This window comes from Colletotrichum abscissum, assembly GCF_030869225.1.
Source record: "Colletotrichum abscissum strain IMI 504890 chromosome Unknown Scaffold_18.1, whole genome shotgun sequence".
Taxonomy (NCBI): Eukaryota; Fungi; Ascomycota; class Sordariomycetes; order Glomerellales; family Glomerellaceae; genus Colletotrichum; species Colletotrichum abscissum.
The window spans coordinates 297,111-312,150 of NW_026850076.1; the positions used below are offsets into that span (position 1 = coordinate 297,111).

At 55.3% G+C, this 15,040-nt stretch overlaps 4 protein-coding genes across 4 annotated transcripts; 1 reads left to right on the forward strand and 3 right to left on the reverse strand.

Moving 5' to 3' along the window:
• Positions 1-1,417: 1,417 nt before the first annotated feature.
• Positions 1,418-8,504, reverse strand: CABS01_08095 (tetratricopeptide; the record flags this gene model as incomplete). The annotated part of the gene is made up of 13 exons (XM_060541457.1): positions 1,418-1,776; positions 1,838-1,906; positions 1,979-2,000; positions 2,061-2,171; positions 2,260-2,592; positions 2,703-2,941; positions 3,072-5,918; positions 5,991-6,041; positions 6,401-6,411; positions 6,565-6,713; positions 6,804-8,017; positions 8,077-8,381; positions 8,434-8,504. 13 exons carry the CDS (start codon positions 8,502-8,504, stop codon positions 1,418-1,420), a joined length of 5,781 nt encoding a protein of 1,926 aa, XP_060402261.1.
• A 704-nt stretch (positions 8,505-9,208) lies between these two features.
• Positions 9,209-9,967, reverse strand: CABS01_08096 (ubiquitin carboxyl-terminal hydrolase, family 1; the record flags this gene model as incomplete). Its single annotated transcript, XM_060541458.1, has 1 exon — positions 9,209-9,967. The coding sequence occupies one exon, from the start codon at positions 9,965-9,967 to the stop codon at positions 9,209-9,211; it is 759 nt and encodes a 252-aa protein (XP_060402262.1).
• Positions 9,968-11,377: 1,410 nt separating this feature from the next.
• On the forward strand, positions 11,378-12,406 carry CABS01_08097 (uncharacterized protein; the record flags this gene model as incomplete). The annotated part of the gene is made up of 3 exons (XM_060541459.1): positions 11,378-11,533; positions 11,609-11,858; positions 11,919-12,406. The coding sequence occupies 3 exons, from the start codon at positions 11,378-11,380 to the stop codon at positions 12,404-12,406; spliced, it is 894 nt and encodes a 297-aa protein (XP_060402263.1).
• Positions 12,407-13,099: 693 nt separating this feature from the next.
• Positions 13,100-13,684, reverse strand: CABS01_08098 (uncharacterized protein; the record flags this gene model as incomplete). Its single annotated transcript, XM_060541460.1, has 2 exons — positions 13,100-13,554; positions 13,609-13,684. The coding sequence occupies 2 exons, from the start codon at positions 13,682-13,684 to the stop codon at positions 13,100-13,102; spliced, it is 531 nt and encodes a 176-aa protein (XP_060402264.1).
• Positions 13,685-15,040: the final 1,356 nt, after the last annotated feature.

Consider the following 15,040-nt stretch of genomic DNA (forward strand, 5'->3'; position numbering starts at 1 on the left):
CTTTTTCCCGATATCTGCTTCGCCCGTGAAGTCTTGAGTAAGGTAACGGACAGTTGTCCAAAACCGACTGTAACAATGTGTCCGTGTGCTGCGCCTGTTCTTGATGATGTGTGCTGACTGCAGACGGGTCGACTTTGTGCCGGTAGGCAATTGGCTTATGAATCTATTCGCATGTGCGTTCTCACACTTCTAGGAATCAGCATCACCCTGGAACCAAGAAAGGGGTACTACTGACCTTGATCGCTGATTCCCTTGCACCTGAAATGGGATCATGGGGTATCGACACTATGAGCTGTGTGCATTCCGGTTCAATGAGATTGAAGTGGGAATGTAATGTCTTCCCTCACTCGTCGCAGTACATCACCAACTCTTGCGGCTAGCAGACAAGCTGGTAAGATTCTACGATTTGCAACTAGGGAACTTTTTATGAGACAATCTGATAAAATCGGCACCTAATGTCTCTTCTCAAGCGATGAAGTCATTAACAACTTTTAGCCTTTGAAGGAGAGGTTGTCCAGAGTTTCATTCGCATTCATTAAAATCCGTAAGAGCGAGGAAGACCGAGGAGGCCGAGGATCATGAACAGCATCTGGACTTCTAATTGACGGCTTCAGATTGACTCGGCCGAGCTCAAGGCGTTTGACCGAGCCGATCGTGCCGATGCAACTTGGAATGCATAGATCTACTTGCCATGGATGTGGAAGACTGGAGTCACCCCTGTTGTTGGGCTGGTCTACAAGCCTGAAGTGATTAGTACTTAGCACGGTATCGGCTTAGCAAGCGAGCATAATTATCAAGCTATATGGTCCCTCCTACGTGACTTGATCAAGCTGCCAAGGGTGAGAAAAAGGTGGTGTCTTTGAGACTCATATCCGTGATTCCCCTGAAGTATAAGGCTGGCTATGTTGAGGGGACTTCACACTTCACGATTGCTTGGTACCAGCCAGAGGTGCCACCTAGTATGTAAAGGTAGCCCGATAGCGGAAAGAGATGCGTAGTGGTTGTAAAGAAGGCTGGCTCCTTGCCCAAGTTCTTTGTCATGACAAGTTTCGTAGCGACATCCCTCGCAAGACCAAAGAGACTAAAGCGCGGGTGAAATGACATTGGTGCCACCTAAAGAGCATGCTGGACACAAATACTGAAACAGTACCTCAATTTATGAAGCCGACCCTAATGTCTCCTTTAAAGTAAGGTATACCGTATACGCGGATGCGGCTCATAGGCCTCCTCCCGGTCAGCGGCACGGCACACCAGATAGACTCGCGCTTTGTTCAGACTACATTGTAACAATAATGAACCCGCTTCATTAAATGTACGCAAAGTCTAGTTATCAGAAAAGCGACTTTATCATACAGAGTTAATAGCGCTTCTCTATGCCGGTCTTAAAAGATATTTGCCCTGTCTATCCATCCCATCATCAAACCTGCTTCCCAGTAACCTCCCTCTCCTCATCCCGATCCCGCCCTAACCCCCTCCCCCTCGTCCTCAACGCTGCGAGCCTCCTCCTCACACTCTGCATCTTCTTCTTCTCGTTGGCCGTCGTGCTAGCGACGGGCTGCGAGAGAGACGACCTCCTCAGCCTGCTCAACTGCGTCGACGCACCCAGCGACGAGGGCGGCGACTTGCTCTGGTTCGCGGCTGCCAGCTTCTCCAGCTTGCGGACCTCGAAGAAGTTGGATACGCGACGGTAGAGGTGCTTTGCTTTTCCTGTGGTGACGAATTCGTAGATTTGAAGGGAGAGAGCGATGAGGAGGAGGGTGGCGACTAGACTCAGGACTGGGGTTGTGTCAGTTAGACGTTGGAGTGAAGAGGGGGGGTTGTGGCCAAGGGGACCTACCGCATGTGAGAATGAGGGTCCCAGGGCCGATTGGCGATGGTACGCCCTCAATGGAGATGTCAAAGATGCCTATTCAAATAGTCAGTCTCTTTCCGCCTTTTCTGGGAAGAACCTCTAGGAGGCTTCTTCCAGGCTACGCACCTGTTGCCCAAGACAATGGAGCCTGTAAAAGTCAGCGTCACTATCCCTTGCTGTACATAGGTAAGATTGGGCATCAACTTACAAAGACGACCGTCGCCCCGGTAAAGATGAAGAGAATCTTCGACTGCTCGCTCGCAGAGAGCGCCTCCTCGATATTCGCCTCTCTCTGTCTCAAATCCAGCAAAGTTGTAATCTACCACCCAGTCAGCCACACGTACCCAATAGCAAACGCTCCCCAGATGCAGTCATCCAGACACCTTCACACAGAATCTAGTACTCACCGAATCCCGAACCCGATTCGCATCCTCCTCCAACCTCTTGAAGAAGTCCAGCGTCGGGTGCTTATACGGCTTTACAACACCACCCTGCTTCTCCCCGGCTCCGACTCCGCCGCATAAACTCCCAGCCCGCTCCGCCTCCGCCTCACGGAATCCGTCAAAGACCCGCTCCTGCGACCGGAGAACCCGCTTGATCATGTTGATCTCCTCCCGGACGTCATCAATCTCCTGCAGGAGCTCGATCTCGGCGCGGAGGTCGTCGAGGACCGTCTTTGAGGTGCCCATTTTGCTGATGGAGGCTTTGAAGTTGGCGTAGCGCTTCATTGCTTCGTTGGACTGGATTTTGGTATCAAAGTCAGCTAAGATTGACCTCTTGTCACAAAGTTCACCCCTTTTTTCTAGGTAGGTGACTACACCCGCCAGCAAAGACAGACAGAGAAACTTACAACGTGAGCAATGGACGCCGCAAAGATGTTACAGTAACTCCGCGGCCCTTCGAATTGGAAGTGGAATTCCTCCTCACTGTATTCCACCGCGCTCTCGAGGATACTCTCCACAACACGCATTATGTCCGTGTTCTCAGATCGCATGTCCCTGGTTCCCAGCACGCGGTGCTTGATCTGGTTCAATAACGTCTTGGCGTTCTTGTTATCCCATCGATCAGGGAACGCGGTGATGATGGTGTCTGTAGAATAAAAGTATCGTCAGCTTTCGTAAACCACCGAGAAACATCCAAAGTCACCGGCTCCGTCCTCTGTCTTTCAAATACTGCCTGCGCAGGACAAGTCACAATGGAGGAATAGAGAAGGACTCACGCTCATCAATCCTCCAAATCCAAAGCTGCGCAACAACCAAAATCTGCTTCCTCCTCTCCGTGTCCATCCTCCTCTTCTCACGCGAAATCTTGGCCTGCACACTACTCGCCTGATCCTGCCTCCCCGCCATCCTCCCCAGCTCCGCCTTGGTCCCGTCCGTCTTCTTCTGCTTGGAGCTGCTCTGCCTCGAATACGCCCTCTGCGCATGCCGATCAAACGGGTTTCGTTGATGTTGCGTCTTTTGCTGCTGCTGATGCACCCTCGTCGACGCGATGCCGTCTTCGGTTAGAGGTTGCTTCCCTAGCACGTCCTCTGCAATCGTGTCACCTGCAGTCGATGACCCGGCTGCTGTGGTTCCCGTTGGCGTCGTGCCTGCGGCGGAGGCGGCGGAAGCAGCCAGTCGGCCCTCGACGCGCCGAAGATAGCGGAAGAGCACCTGGCTCTCGTTTCGCAGCGCAAGATCGCTCGCGCTGAGACTCTCGTGGTACGACTGGTCCAGCGATCTCGGGACATGCAGCTCAGACTTCGTAAACGTCGCGCGCATCTTGGCCATGGCGTCAAAGTGCGCTAGATGGGGGAAGAGGTAGTGCTGCAGATTCGTCGGCATCGCGCTGAGAGGGTGCGGCCTCTGGACCGGTGGCGCTCTTCTATCGTTGCCTGCTGCTGCTGTCGGGACGGCTGCCGCGCCGCCGCCGACCAGTTCCATCGGGCGAAAGACCTTGGCTTCATCCCCGATGTGTACGTCCTGGAGACTCCTCTTGGTGCCCTCGTCGATATCGACGTCGATGACGGGGAGTACCAGAGAGAACATTTGAGATCTCGGCGGTGCTATTGCTGCTGCTGCCAACTGTCCGGCCGGCACCTCCGATCCAAGACTCACCTCCGGCATCCCAGTCCCACCACTCCCATCCGTCGCCGCCCCGGCAGCAGCAGCAGCAGTCGCAGCCTCCATCCGAAAATGCGGCTTCCGGTAGGGCGCACTGATCCGAATCTCCTGAAAAGTCTCCTCGATGAACGCAATCATCCGGTTACACTCGGCATCCGGCCGCCCGTCCACGGCGCAAATCCGCTGCACGAGGTCCATCACCCACGCAACGTTGTTTGCAGGAAGATGGAACCACCGCTTGATAGGCCTGCGGTCTTCCTTGTGGCTGCTAGTGGTGCGTGCAGTACCGCCGCTACTACCACCACCACCACCGGTCGTATGCGAACTCTTGCGGCGCTGCTGGCTGACGTGCTTCCTCATCTCCTTCATGTTCAACCCAGGGCTCCCAGGAGGTTGAAGCAGAGGTGAATGCGGCGGCGAGTGAGACGGCGTCTGAAGAGGCGAGAGCCGCGGACTCCCCGCGGGACTCTGTGCTCTCGAATGCGCTCTCGACCGCGCGGGGCTTCGTGTGGGTGATCCAACGGGGCTCCGGACCGGCGTCTCGGCCGAGTGTGGAGACAGCGCCGGCAACGCCACCGGCATCGGCGGCGTCATCGGGGGCGGAGGCGGCCTCGGACACAACTTAACCTCCGTCTCGGAATCATACAGCAAATCCCACACACTCAGACTCTCGAAACTGCATTCCGAAGAAGGACACCAGAATAACCCCTTAAAGTGCTTACACGCCTCCATCTCCGCCTCCTGATTCGGCCTCGACGGCGGACGCGTCTTCTTCACTCTCCCGCCACCACCACCTCCACCCATCCCAACACCGGCCGCCGCAAAAACACCAAAGACATCGAGTCCGACGTTCTGCTTCGGCACAACCTGCGGCGAGTTGAACAAATCCGCAATCGAGTTGCGGTTCAGCAACTTGGCCAAACTCTGCGGCGTCTCCCCCGTCGACGAAATCACAGTCGGATCCGCCCCAGCCTCCAACAGATCCCTCACGAGCCTCTTGTTCTCGTTCTTCACGGCGTGGTGCAGCGGCGTACAGTCCTCCGTATCCCGGACATCCACGTCCGCGTCCGCGGCGAGCAGCGAGGCGACAACAGCCTCGTGCTCGAACATGACGCCCGCGTGGAGGGGGGTCTGGTCGTCCTTATCCTGCAAATCGACATCCGCGCCCGCGGCGATGAGGATACGAACGACGCCATCGTGGCCTTCGGAAGCAGCTTGGTGAAGGGGCGTGCAGTACTCGTTGCTCATGGTATCGACGTCCGCACCCTGCTCCACCAGCATCCTCACAATCGCCTCCCGCCCATGGCGCGCAGCAACGCTCAACGGCGTAAAATCATTCGCGTTCTGCGCCTCAATAGAAACGGACCCCGTCCCCAACAACATCATCACCACACCCTCGTGCCCGCCCCTAGCAGCATCATGAAGCGGCGTATCCCCAACAGCATCTCTCGTCCCGGGATTCGCCCCAGCCTCAAGCAAAACCCTAATAACATCCTCATTTCCCCTCCTCGCAGCAATATGCAAACTCGTCCCCAAATCTCGATTCGGCGCATCAACAACCGCCCCATTCTCAATCAACAGCGTCACAATCCTCGCATACCCGCCCCGACTCGCCTCATGAAGCGGCGTCTCCAGAAAACTCTCCTCGGCTCTCACGTCCGCTCCCGCCTCGCACACCAACGTCGCAACACACCCTTCGTGCCCGTTACGCGCGGCAAGATGTAAAGGCGTACAGCGATCTACATCGCGGACGTCGACGTCGGAGTCAGGGTTGGCTTCGAGGATGGCGACGAGGAGGGCGGTGCGGCCTAGGCGGGCGGCGTGGTGGAGGGTTGTTCGCTGATCGTCGTCGCGGGCGCGGAGGACGGAGGGGAGGGAGGCGATGAGTTGGCGGACGTGGGTTTCTGTTGCGGCTGGGTCTGTGGTGTCTTTTGCGATGACTTCGATGAGTTGGACGTATGCTGTATGCGGTGTTAGTCTTGGACTGAGATGATGAGGCTGAGATGAGATGAGATGAGTGGCTTGAGACATACCTTCTTTCATGGGTGAGTCCATGATTGTGGGTGGTGAAACTACACGCGTAACTGGCGAAGCAAAGTGAGGGTATCAGTGAGAAGAGAAACAAATTAAATCCTGCGACTTAGATCTGCCAACTCATAAAAGTATCAAATAGTGCACTTCTATATGGGACGAGCCAAGGCACCGACTCATGTCTTTTCGAATGACAATTCTCATCAACGGGTGACACTTACACGGGTCGACATTTACGGCCTCACTTGGCACACCACTACAACCCCAAGCCATCGCGAAACTCATTCCGGCATGACATGTCTCACAAATTTCAAAGATTTACTTACTCCTCTGGCCTAAAAACTACAATATCTCATTTTCGCGGGGCAGGGCAAGTCATTCATCACGCTCCAAGACATCCGAGGGCACTCACGTGGAATATCTCTGTTGTTGGGGTCACATTGCAACCACTACAAATGACCTAGTGAGCTCCTTTTAACGTTTCGTCGTCCAACCATTACGCGTGACCTTTTTTCCTTCCCTTCGCACCCGTTCCCCACACTAGCACCTCACCTCAACGCCACTCCGATTTCTTACCGGCCGACGCGGATAACTCCCGCCGCTACGAGCTTCTGCACCTTGGCTCTGATCTCGGGGTTCTTCATGTGCTCGTTCAAAGCAGCGGGATCCGACTGTGCCTGCTGGAGGATAGACTGCATGATGGGGTCGTTCATGATGCTCATGATCTAGTGCACAAAGTTAGCCAAAACTAGTCGCTAGTTGCGGATGGAAGGAACCGGTCGCTCTGTGCCGGTCGCATGGTTGTGGATGCTTACCTCGGGATCCTTTGCCAAACGCTCCCGCGTCTGGTCCTCCGTCTCGTTCTCCCGCGCAGAGTACATGGCGTTGAGAGCCTTTTGCTGCGTCTGCTCAATCTCGCGCGCGTTGGCGCCCTTGTGGTGCTCCAAGTCAACCTTGGACGCCTCACTGCAGGCATCCACCGCCTTGGAGTACTCGCGCATGCCGTGGAAGGCCTGCGCCTTGCGGATGTAGCCGCGGATGAAGGTCGGGTCCTTCTTGATGGCCGTGTTGCAGTCCTCGACGGCGCTGGGGAACTCGAGCAGCTTGATAAAGGCCGCGGCGCGGTTGCTGTATCCTCTGGGGTCGTTGGGCGCACGCTTCGTCATCTCAGTGTACGACGCCACGGCGCCAGGCCAGTCACTCTCCTTGAACTTCTTGTTACCCTCCTCACGTGCCTCCTCTGCCTTGGCAGGGTCGATGTAGGCACTGCGAGCAGTCTCGATCTTGTTGCGCTCTGCCGCGCGGAGCTTGGCGTTTACGTCGGGGGTGCGGTGCTCAGTCAGCGACTTCTTGTAGTTCTCGATGGCAAGGTCAAGGTTGCCCTGCTTCTCGTAGGCGGTACCGATACGGGCGTAGCTCTTGGCGATCAGCTTAAAGTCGGCATAGATCTCGCGACCCTCCTCGACGGCCTTTGAGCAAGTCTCGATGGCCTTGTCAAAGTCACCCTTCTCGAAGTACGCGGCACCCAGGTTGTTGAGGTAGGTGATGTCCTTGTGCAGCTCCCACGCCTTGGTGTAGTGTGCAATAGCCTCGTCAAAGTTGCGCTTCTTGTAGTTCTCGGTACCGAGGGCCTTCTCCATGTCAGCGGCCTCCTTGGCCTTCTTCTTCTCGATAGCCTCCTCGTCCTCTTCTTCGGGTTCGGGCTCAGGCTCGGGAGTGGGGGCCTTCTTGGGCGCGGCAGGCTTCGACTGGGGAGGGGGAGGAGCATCGCGCATCTCGGCGTCCTCGGGCATGTTGTCGGGCATACCCATCTGCATGTCGACGCCCATCAGGACACCAAGGACCTGCAGCATGCGGGGGTCGCTGAACAGATCGGGTGAAGCCGAGGGGTTCGCCTTCATCTGCTGGAGCTTGGCCATAAAGGCGGGGTCGGCGAGGAAACCGGCCGTCTTGGGGTTCGCGGCGAGCTTCTGGACGAGCTGGGGGTCGTTGAACATGTTGCCGAGGCCACCCATCGGGTCACCAGCGTCTGTTGTAAGTCAGTCAGCATGGTCCTTTTTCTTTTCTTTGTTGGTGTCTTTCACGTACCACCACCAGCCTCGGACTTCATCGCCTTCTGGACGGCAGCGAGATCCTTCTTCAGACCGGCATTGTTGGGGTCGACCTTGAGGCCCTCCTCGTACGCATCGTTGGCGGCGAGGAGGTCACCCAGACCGTACTGCGCTGTTCCTAGACGTCCCCATCCCTTGGGCCAGTCGGGCTTGATCTCGGTAGTCTTCTTGGCATCGTTCAGGGCGTTTTGCCAGTCCTTCTTGGAGGCATAGGCTGCGGAGCGATTGCTGTAGAGGATGTGGTTGTCGGGCTGGATCTCAATGGCCTCGGTGAACTTGGCGCTGGGACTCTGTCAGCTGCGTGAATATGGGGTGGAAGCAGAGACAAACTTACACAGCCTCGTCAAAGTTCTTCTCGGCAATGGCCTTGTTGCCGAGAGCCTTGAGCTCGTCTGCGGAAGCCATGGTGATGTGTGTGTATATGTGTGTCTGAGGAAATGTGCGGATGACTTTTGGAATGGATCAACTCGAAATCGAACTTCAAATGCAATCGCAAGGTAGACGTGTTGTCAGGGTATCTGGTAGATTTGTGGTGTGGGAATTGGGGAGAAAGAGAACTTGGAATTCTCGTCGTGGGGTGAGGCAGTCAAAGGCAGCAAAGGCGGGAAAGAAAACAGCCCAAGCTCGCCCTTCTAGCTCTTTCGATGGTTGGAGCGGCGCCGCGTGCTGATTGGACGGGCGGGGCCGTTGGCTGGCTCGTGCAGATGGAGGGGTTCAAGGCTGAGTTCGCCCTGCCTCACCGAACCCCTCACCTCCCTACCTCTACCTGCTTGTCCTCACCTCGGTGTACCTTCTACACCCAGAGCCGGACTGGGGAGTTCGGTGAGCAAGGTGAGTACACCAATGTTAGATGCTACATTGGGCAATCCCTTTGCGTCGCCTGTAGGAAGGAACAAGTTCCGGAATCATTCTTAAGGGACCATTGAAGTGACTCGAATAAGAACAAGGGAGGGCGTTTGAATCAAGTTAACTGCAAACGAATGTGTTCTCTAAGCTATGCATACCAAATTCCAATCCCGTTTACAATCTAGAGTTCCTCAAAGCAAACAACGCCGATCCCCATGCCACGTATCACACATCATGCACCACAACCTACAGCCCAAACACCCTCACTCCTCCCTCTTCGCCAACGCAACAATACTAAACTCCAAGTTCCCATCCGCAAACCCAATAAACCTCTTCACCCCCCTCTCCAACGCACCCTCACTCAACATATCCTCCCCCTCCTCCAACAACCCCCGATCAACAGGCCCATCCGACCCGCCCTCCAACTCCCACAAATGCCCATCCTTTCCTTTCACAAACGCAATAAAATGATACCCAGGCTTCTCCTCCGCAGGCGGCGCCGCCGTATCTCCCCTCCTCGCAGCCTTCATATGCGCCTCTTCCAGCGGTAGGCTATTATACAACACATCAGCCCTCTCCTCCCACTTCAACGGCTCCGCCTCTTTGAGCAGACTCTCAATCAACGACCCCTCCTGCACAAACTCCCTCGCGGGCCCGTTGCCCACGGCGTGAATGAGTGCATACAACCCACACGCATTCCCAATCGTCTGCCGAAACCAAATCACAGGCTCCTCCGACCCGGACCCAGCATACGTCACCCCGTCTTCCTTGGCGAGCTTCGTGCCGTCGGCGGAACGGACGGCGTAGTACATTGGCGCCGGAGAGATGAAGATTAAGGCGAGCGCGGGGCGGGGCACCAGGGAGAGGAGGGAGGGCTCGTCGAGGCTGTAGACGTCGAAGAAGCCTAGCTCGGGAGAGATGCCGAGGTCGTGGATGAGGGAGGTGAAGACGTCGGGGTTGTTTTCGAGGGGGATGACGGTTTTTTTGCCGTTGGGGGTGTAGTAGACTCCTTCTGTAGGCATGTTGGCGGGGTTGTGGTTGGAATTATTCGAAGTTGGTGTCGTGTTGATGAGTTGATCTGTGACTTGTTCTGATGATGAAGTCTAGATGGTCCGAGCTGGATGATAAGTTGATTTGATGAATGATGAAGTTGTGATGTCGATGCTAAGGCGTGGAGACAGACGCCCTTCACTTACACGCCAGAGGCAGGCACGTCGTTGGGTGTACGCAAACCGAGCGCCTGCCTGGAACCCCGCACGGTGAGTTGTCTTCACCGCTTTGTTCCCGACTTTGGAAAGTCCTTTGGCAATTGAACTTCCAGGAAAGACAATGGCCTTGTACGGTTTGCTTCTTATTCGATAAGGGCAGATGGAAAAAAAAAATTCCTTCCATCGTGTGGCGCTTGGGTTCGGGTGACCGCTGAGGCCTGATTGTGCTGCCGATTGCTTTGTGGTTGGCCTACTCAGCGGATTATGAGGGACAGGCCTGCGGTTGGAGTGTCCCTTTCGTATCTGTACCTCTGAGAAACTGCAACATCGCATTCGCATTTAGTTGCGCGATTGAAGGTCACATATTCTTAGGAAAGTTCATAGCCATATGTGTCATGCTCATGGTGGATCTCAATGTCATCTTCGCCGGCATCTACTTCACAACCCTTACCTTACCTTACTCTTCCTGATAAATAACATGATCACCAGACTTCGGTTCAACCCAAAGCTCCCGGTGACATCCCGGTGACTGGGAACAGACTTCAGCTCGACCGCGTGCTTCGAGAAGACTCCTAGCCAGCTTCTACACCAACTTGGCAGTCAAATCACCAGCAGCCGAGCCAATTGACTCCGCCATGTCTGCTCGTCTAGGCTCTCCACACTCCACTCTTCCCGTCATACCGAACATGTTCGGACATCGGCAGGTCACCAAGGTCCGAAGCCCCGGCTCGACGTCTCATTCCCCCGTCTCCCAAGGGTCCCGATTACCCAATCCAGGAACCGCATCGGTGACCCCATCCCGTCGGCAGCCACCGCCATGATCCCACAGCGGCATTAGCGGGAGCTCCCCAGGTGAAACCGTGCCAGAGCTCCCTGCACATCACCCCAGGTTCCCAGCGCTCTCCCCAGGCACGGGCCAATGGCGAACTGCCTTTTAATCAGCCAACCTCTCATTCTTCTTCCTTCACCCCACGCTCTAGAGACCCGGAAGCTCCAGAAACTGTTGTAAAGGTTGGACAAGCTTCCCTTTTCTCGGCCCCGAGCTGACATCCAATACAAAGCTGCGCTGCGCTGCTGCTAGCTGTCCATTTGGTCACGCAACCCCGACCCTCGATTCCCTCAACAGGCGGCAAAGGCACGTCAGTGAATCGTACCACTTTCCACCCTGATTTGTATATCAGTTGCGCCATTCGCTCTCGCTAGGTTCCGCCGAACTCTGTCAAAATGGCCGGATATCTCTTGCTTGTGATTCCAAGCATCCTCATCAGCTTGCTAGCTTCTAGAGCACCATTCATGATGACCACGACACCGCAAACCACCAAGCCTTGGGCCGACGGGCCCATGAAGCTCATCACCACGCCGCAATATGCAACCAAAAAGGTTCGTAGGTTGCTTGGAACGGGATCAATGGGGATCGGGCCTAGTTGGAGGAAGCTCCAGCTAACAGTCCAATAGACCGACCTCTTCACGCTGGGCTCAACGCACATGGCCCTGCTGCACAACTCGATCCTGCGAGGTTACAACTCCATTTACCAACAAGCGCCCTACATTCAGGAAGCAGACAAGGCAGACTTTATCGGATACTCCCAGACCTGGTTCAAATTTGTCAAGTCGCACCACGATGACGAGGAGGAGTCGCTCTTCACCAAGGTCGAGGACCTTTTGGAGGACAAGAATGTCTTTGCCGAGACGCATAAGGAGCATGGTACGTACCTGATGTCCACGACACCAATTCGCGATGGTCAACTGACAAAGATATGATCAGAATCATTCCTGGGCGGCCTCGCCGAGTTCAACAAGTACCTTACCTCCCTCTCCTCGCCGGCCGACTTCTCTGGCGACAAGCTCCTCGAAATCATGAAGAGCTTCCAAGAACCATTCGAGAACCACTTCCATAGCGAGATCACCACTATCGCCGGCATGGCGGAGCACCCGAACGCGCCCAAGGAGGGAACGCCGGAGGCGGCCAACGCAAGTCTGACGTTCAAGACGTGGGGCAAGAGCACCGTCACCAAGGCGGGCATGGCGGACGTAGTGCCGTTCTTCCTGCTGAACCTGGACCGGACAACGGAAGACGGGTTGTGGGCGAACTGGCCGCCCATGCCGGCGCCGATCAAGTGGGGATTGATCAATATCGCTGGTGCTTGGCACTGGGGGTGGTGGAAGTTCGCCAGCTGCGACGCGGCAGGCCAGCCGAGGGAGTTGTACGCGCTCGAGTCCAAGACGGAGGACAAGACCAAGGCTGAACTGTAATGGAAATTGTTCGAGATGGAAGCGGAATTTCTATGGCTTGCTGGGACGAAAGACTGGCGTTTCGGGGGAGTTTGGAAACTGTGTATCTTTACTTGTAAAATAATGCTCATGGCGGGCAGAAAAGCTAGCTCCTATGCCTAAATTACTGGATGGCCGCTGAAATCCGCCACCCACCTTGATGCCAGGGCCCAGGTCCAAGTGCGCCGCAAATAAAGTTGAGTGGGGAGGTGTTCGGCGACAGCGTCATTCGTCGGCAGCAAGCCGTGAGATCGGCGGGAAGAATCGAGGCATGGGAGCCGCAGTCTGAAGGGGCGGGAAAGCGAAGCTAGAGCATAGCGGAGATTGCGAGCCAGACGCTAGGGTTGATGTTGCAGCAGGCTTCCCTGGTAGCTTCATCTATCCGGCCTTGGCTTTGCTGTCGCAGCTGTGAAGCCTCTGGTCGCTTGACCGATATTGTTTTCTTGGGAATCCAGACAGAGACATGCAGTAAAAGTAGCAGGTAGGCCAAAAGGTGAACACCATGTGGTTGGTGATGAGGCGGCCAACAAGCAGCGAACGGGTTGTAGCGAGCAATTTAGAGAGGCGAGGCGAGCTGCAATGCGACGCAATCCAACGGCAGGCCGATATTGCAGAAGCAGACGCACAGCGCCGGGGCGGCGGAACCCTCCTGTTGTGGCCCAATTGAGGGCGAAATCAAACTTGGGGCTCTTTTGGGCGCTTCACAACCACAAGATCCGAGTGCGCCTGGTTGGATCGGTTGGAATCCTCGCGGGCCACAGCTTCGTACACTCCACTGTTAGTTAGCTGCTTGCTCAGGCGAGGTAGCAATACATGAAGGGATTGCATCGGCGTCGGGAATCGGGAGGCTAGAATCGACAATCTTTCGCAAATGTTCTCAGAATAGCGCACGGTAAGTCGGGGGCGTCGACCACTTTTGCTTGGCCGATTCCACCGCATCGCATAGTATCGACTGAAAGTGGCCTTGGGGGCAGCGGCCAGAAGTCTCGACTTTCTAATTGGGGAGAATCGTCCCGAGTCGCAGTCTGGCCCCGCAACACAAGGGACAGTATAGTGACCGTATCTAGTGAGCTTGGAATCGCTGATGGTTGTACGTACGTGACGCGGCTGGTGGCGGGCGTACAGGGCGTCTAGAGAGATGGCTCAGACTTCACCGTCATTCCTATGAAGCCTGGGACAAGTACCCCATAATCCGGCGTTGGGGTGCGCGACCTTCTCGATTTCGACGATCAGCCCGACGGGAGACAGGGCTGGACTCATGAGGTGCAGGTCCTCATCAGCAACAATGCTGGTACAGACTACAGTGCCTCATTGCCTCCCTCTCTGTGAATCTTGAATGGGGTTGTTGCTTTGTCAATCTGTGGTCTGCTGGGTTAGCTGGTAATTCGAGCCTCGGGGTGCATCTGCGATGCAGCGGCCGAACGTGACCTGCCCGTTGTCACTTTGCCAGAGGGACTAGAAAAGTCAGTACCTGTGTAGCCTGTCGCCTGTACTGTGCAAGAGCAAGACGCAACCTTATGAGTGAGAGGGAATACACGATGCGTTGAACATGGAGAATCGCATAGCAAGAATCGAGACTTGGAGCCGGGACATGTGTCGTGCAGGAAGTTGGGAAGCAGACTGGGGCACTTCGAGGTTGCAATTGGGCGTAAACTTGCTCAAAAACTCTCAGGATGCTTGAGGCAGGAAGCGATAGCGCTGTCTTGGCAGCAGGAAAGGCAGGAAACAGAGCAAGAAAGAGCAGGCAAGAGAGCAGGCAAGAGAGCAGATTTACCCCCGGTCTCCCCGTGCGGTTTTCTTACATGCGCCTACCTGAACATACGATAAGGCAGGTCACTCTACCATAGACCTCGTTGGCTGTTTCCTTCCAACATCATGTCCTGCTGTACGTACCTCGATGTACCTTATGTAACACAGGCCACACGGCAAGCGCGAACTGTGAACATGAAGAGCCAACTTCTTTCTTTGGCACTGCAGGCAAGAACAGAAGGTCGTGTCTTGCCTTACGTTTCTGTCCCCGAAAAGACATGGAAGGAATGGTACGTGCCTTAGAGTTCAAGTAAAGGACTTCGTCAAGTGGAGCCTCATCAGATTATCATCGACACATCCTCGTCGCTGCATTTACACCGATGCCCCTCAATCAGCCACAGTCCAACCGGGACGACCTACGCTCTCTCCCACTCCATCCGTGCTACGATGTCTACGTCCACGGATATCGTGTTTTCTCTGCCCACCAACCCACCGAATCTCACTTCTAGACCCTTGTTTTGTCTCTCGGGAAGGAATCTAGCGCAAACTGGTCCTTGTAACTCGCTCTATCCCATGGAAATCTAGCGCAAAGTGGGTCTCTTGGCAAAGGTCGTTCTTCCCTTCGCGGCAAAGAAGTGAGAAGATCGATCGGCTTCCCTGCTGACGCTGCCTTTATATAACAATGTCGAGACATATCCCCATTACTCAAACTCTATTTTGTCTTTTTTTCTCCAGCTTCGCTCTACCGATACTCTGACATCTTCCAGGCCCCTGCTCCTTCGATCGATCGTCGTTTAGGAGTATCACGACATCAGTACTAGGTTACAACTACTACAACTAATAGCACCACAAATTGTCTTCAGCAGC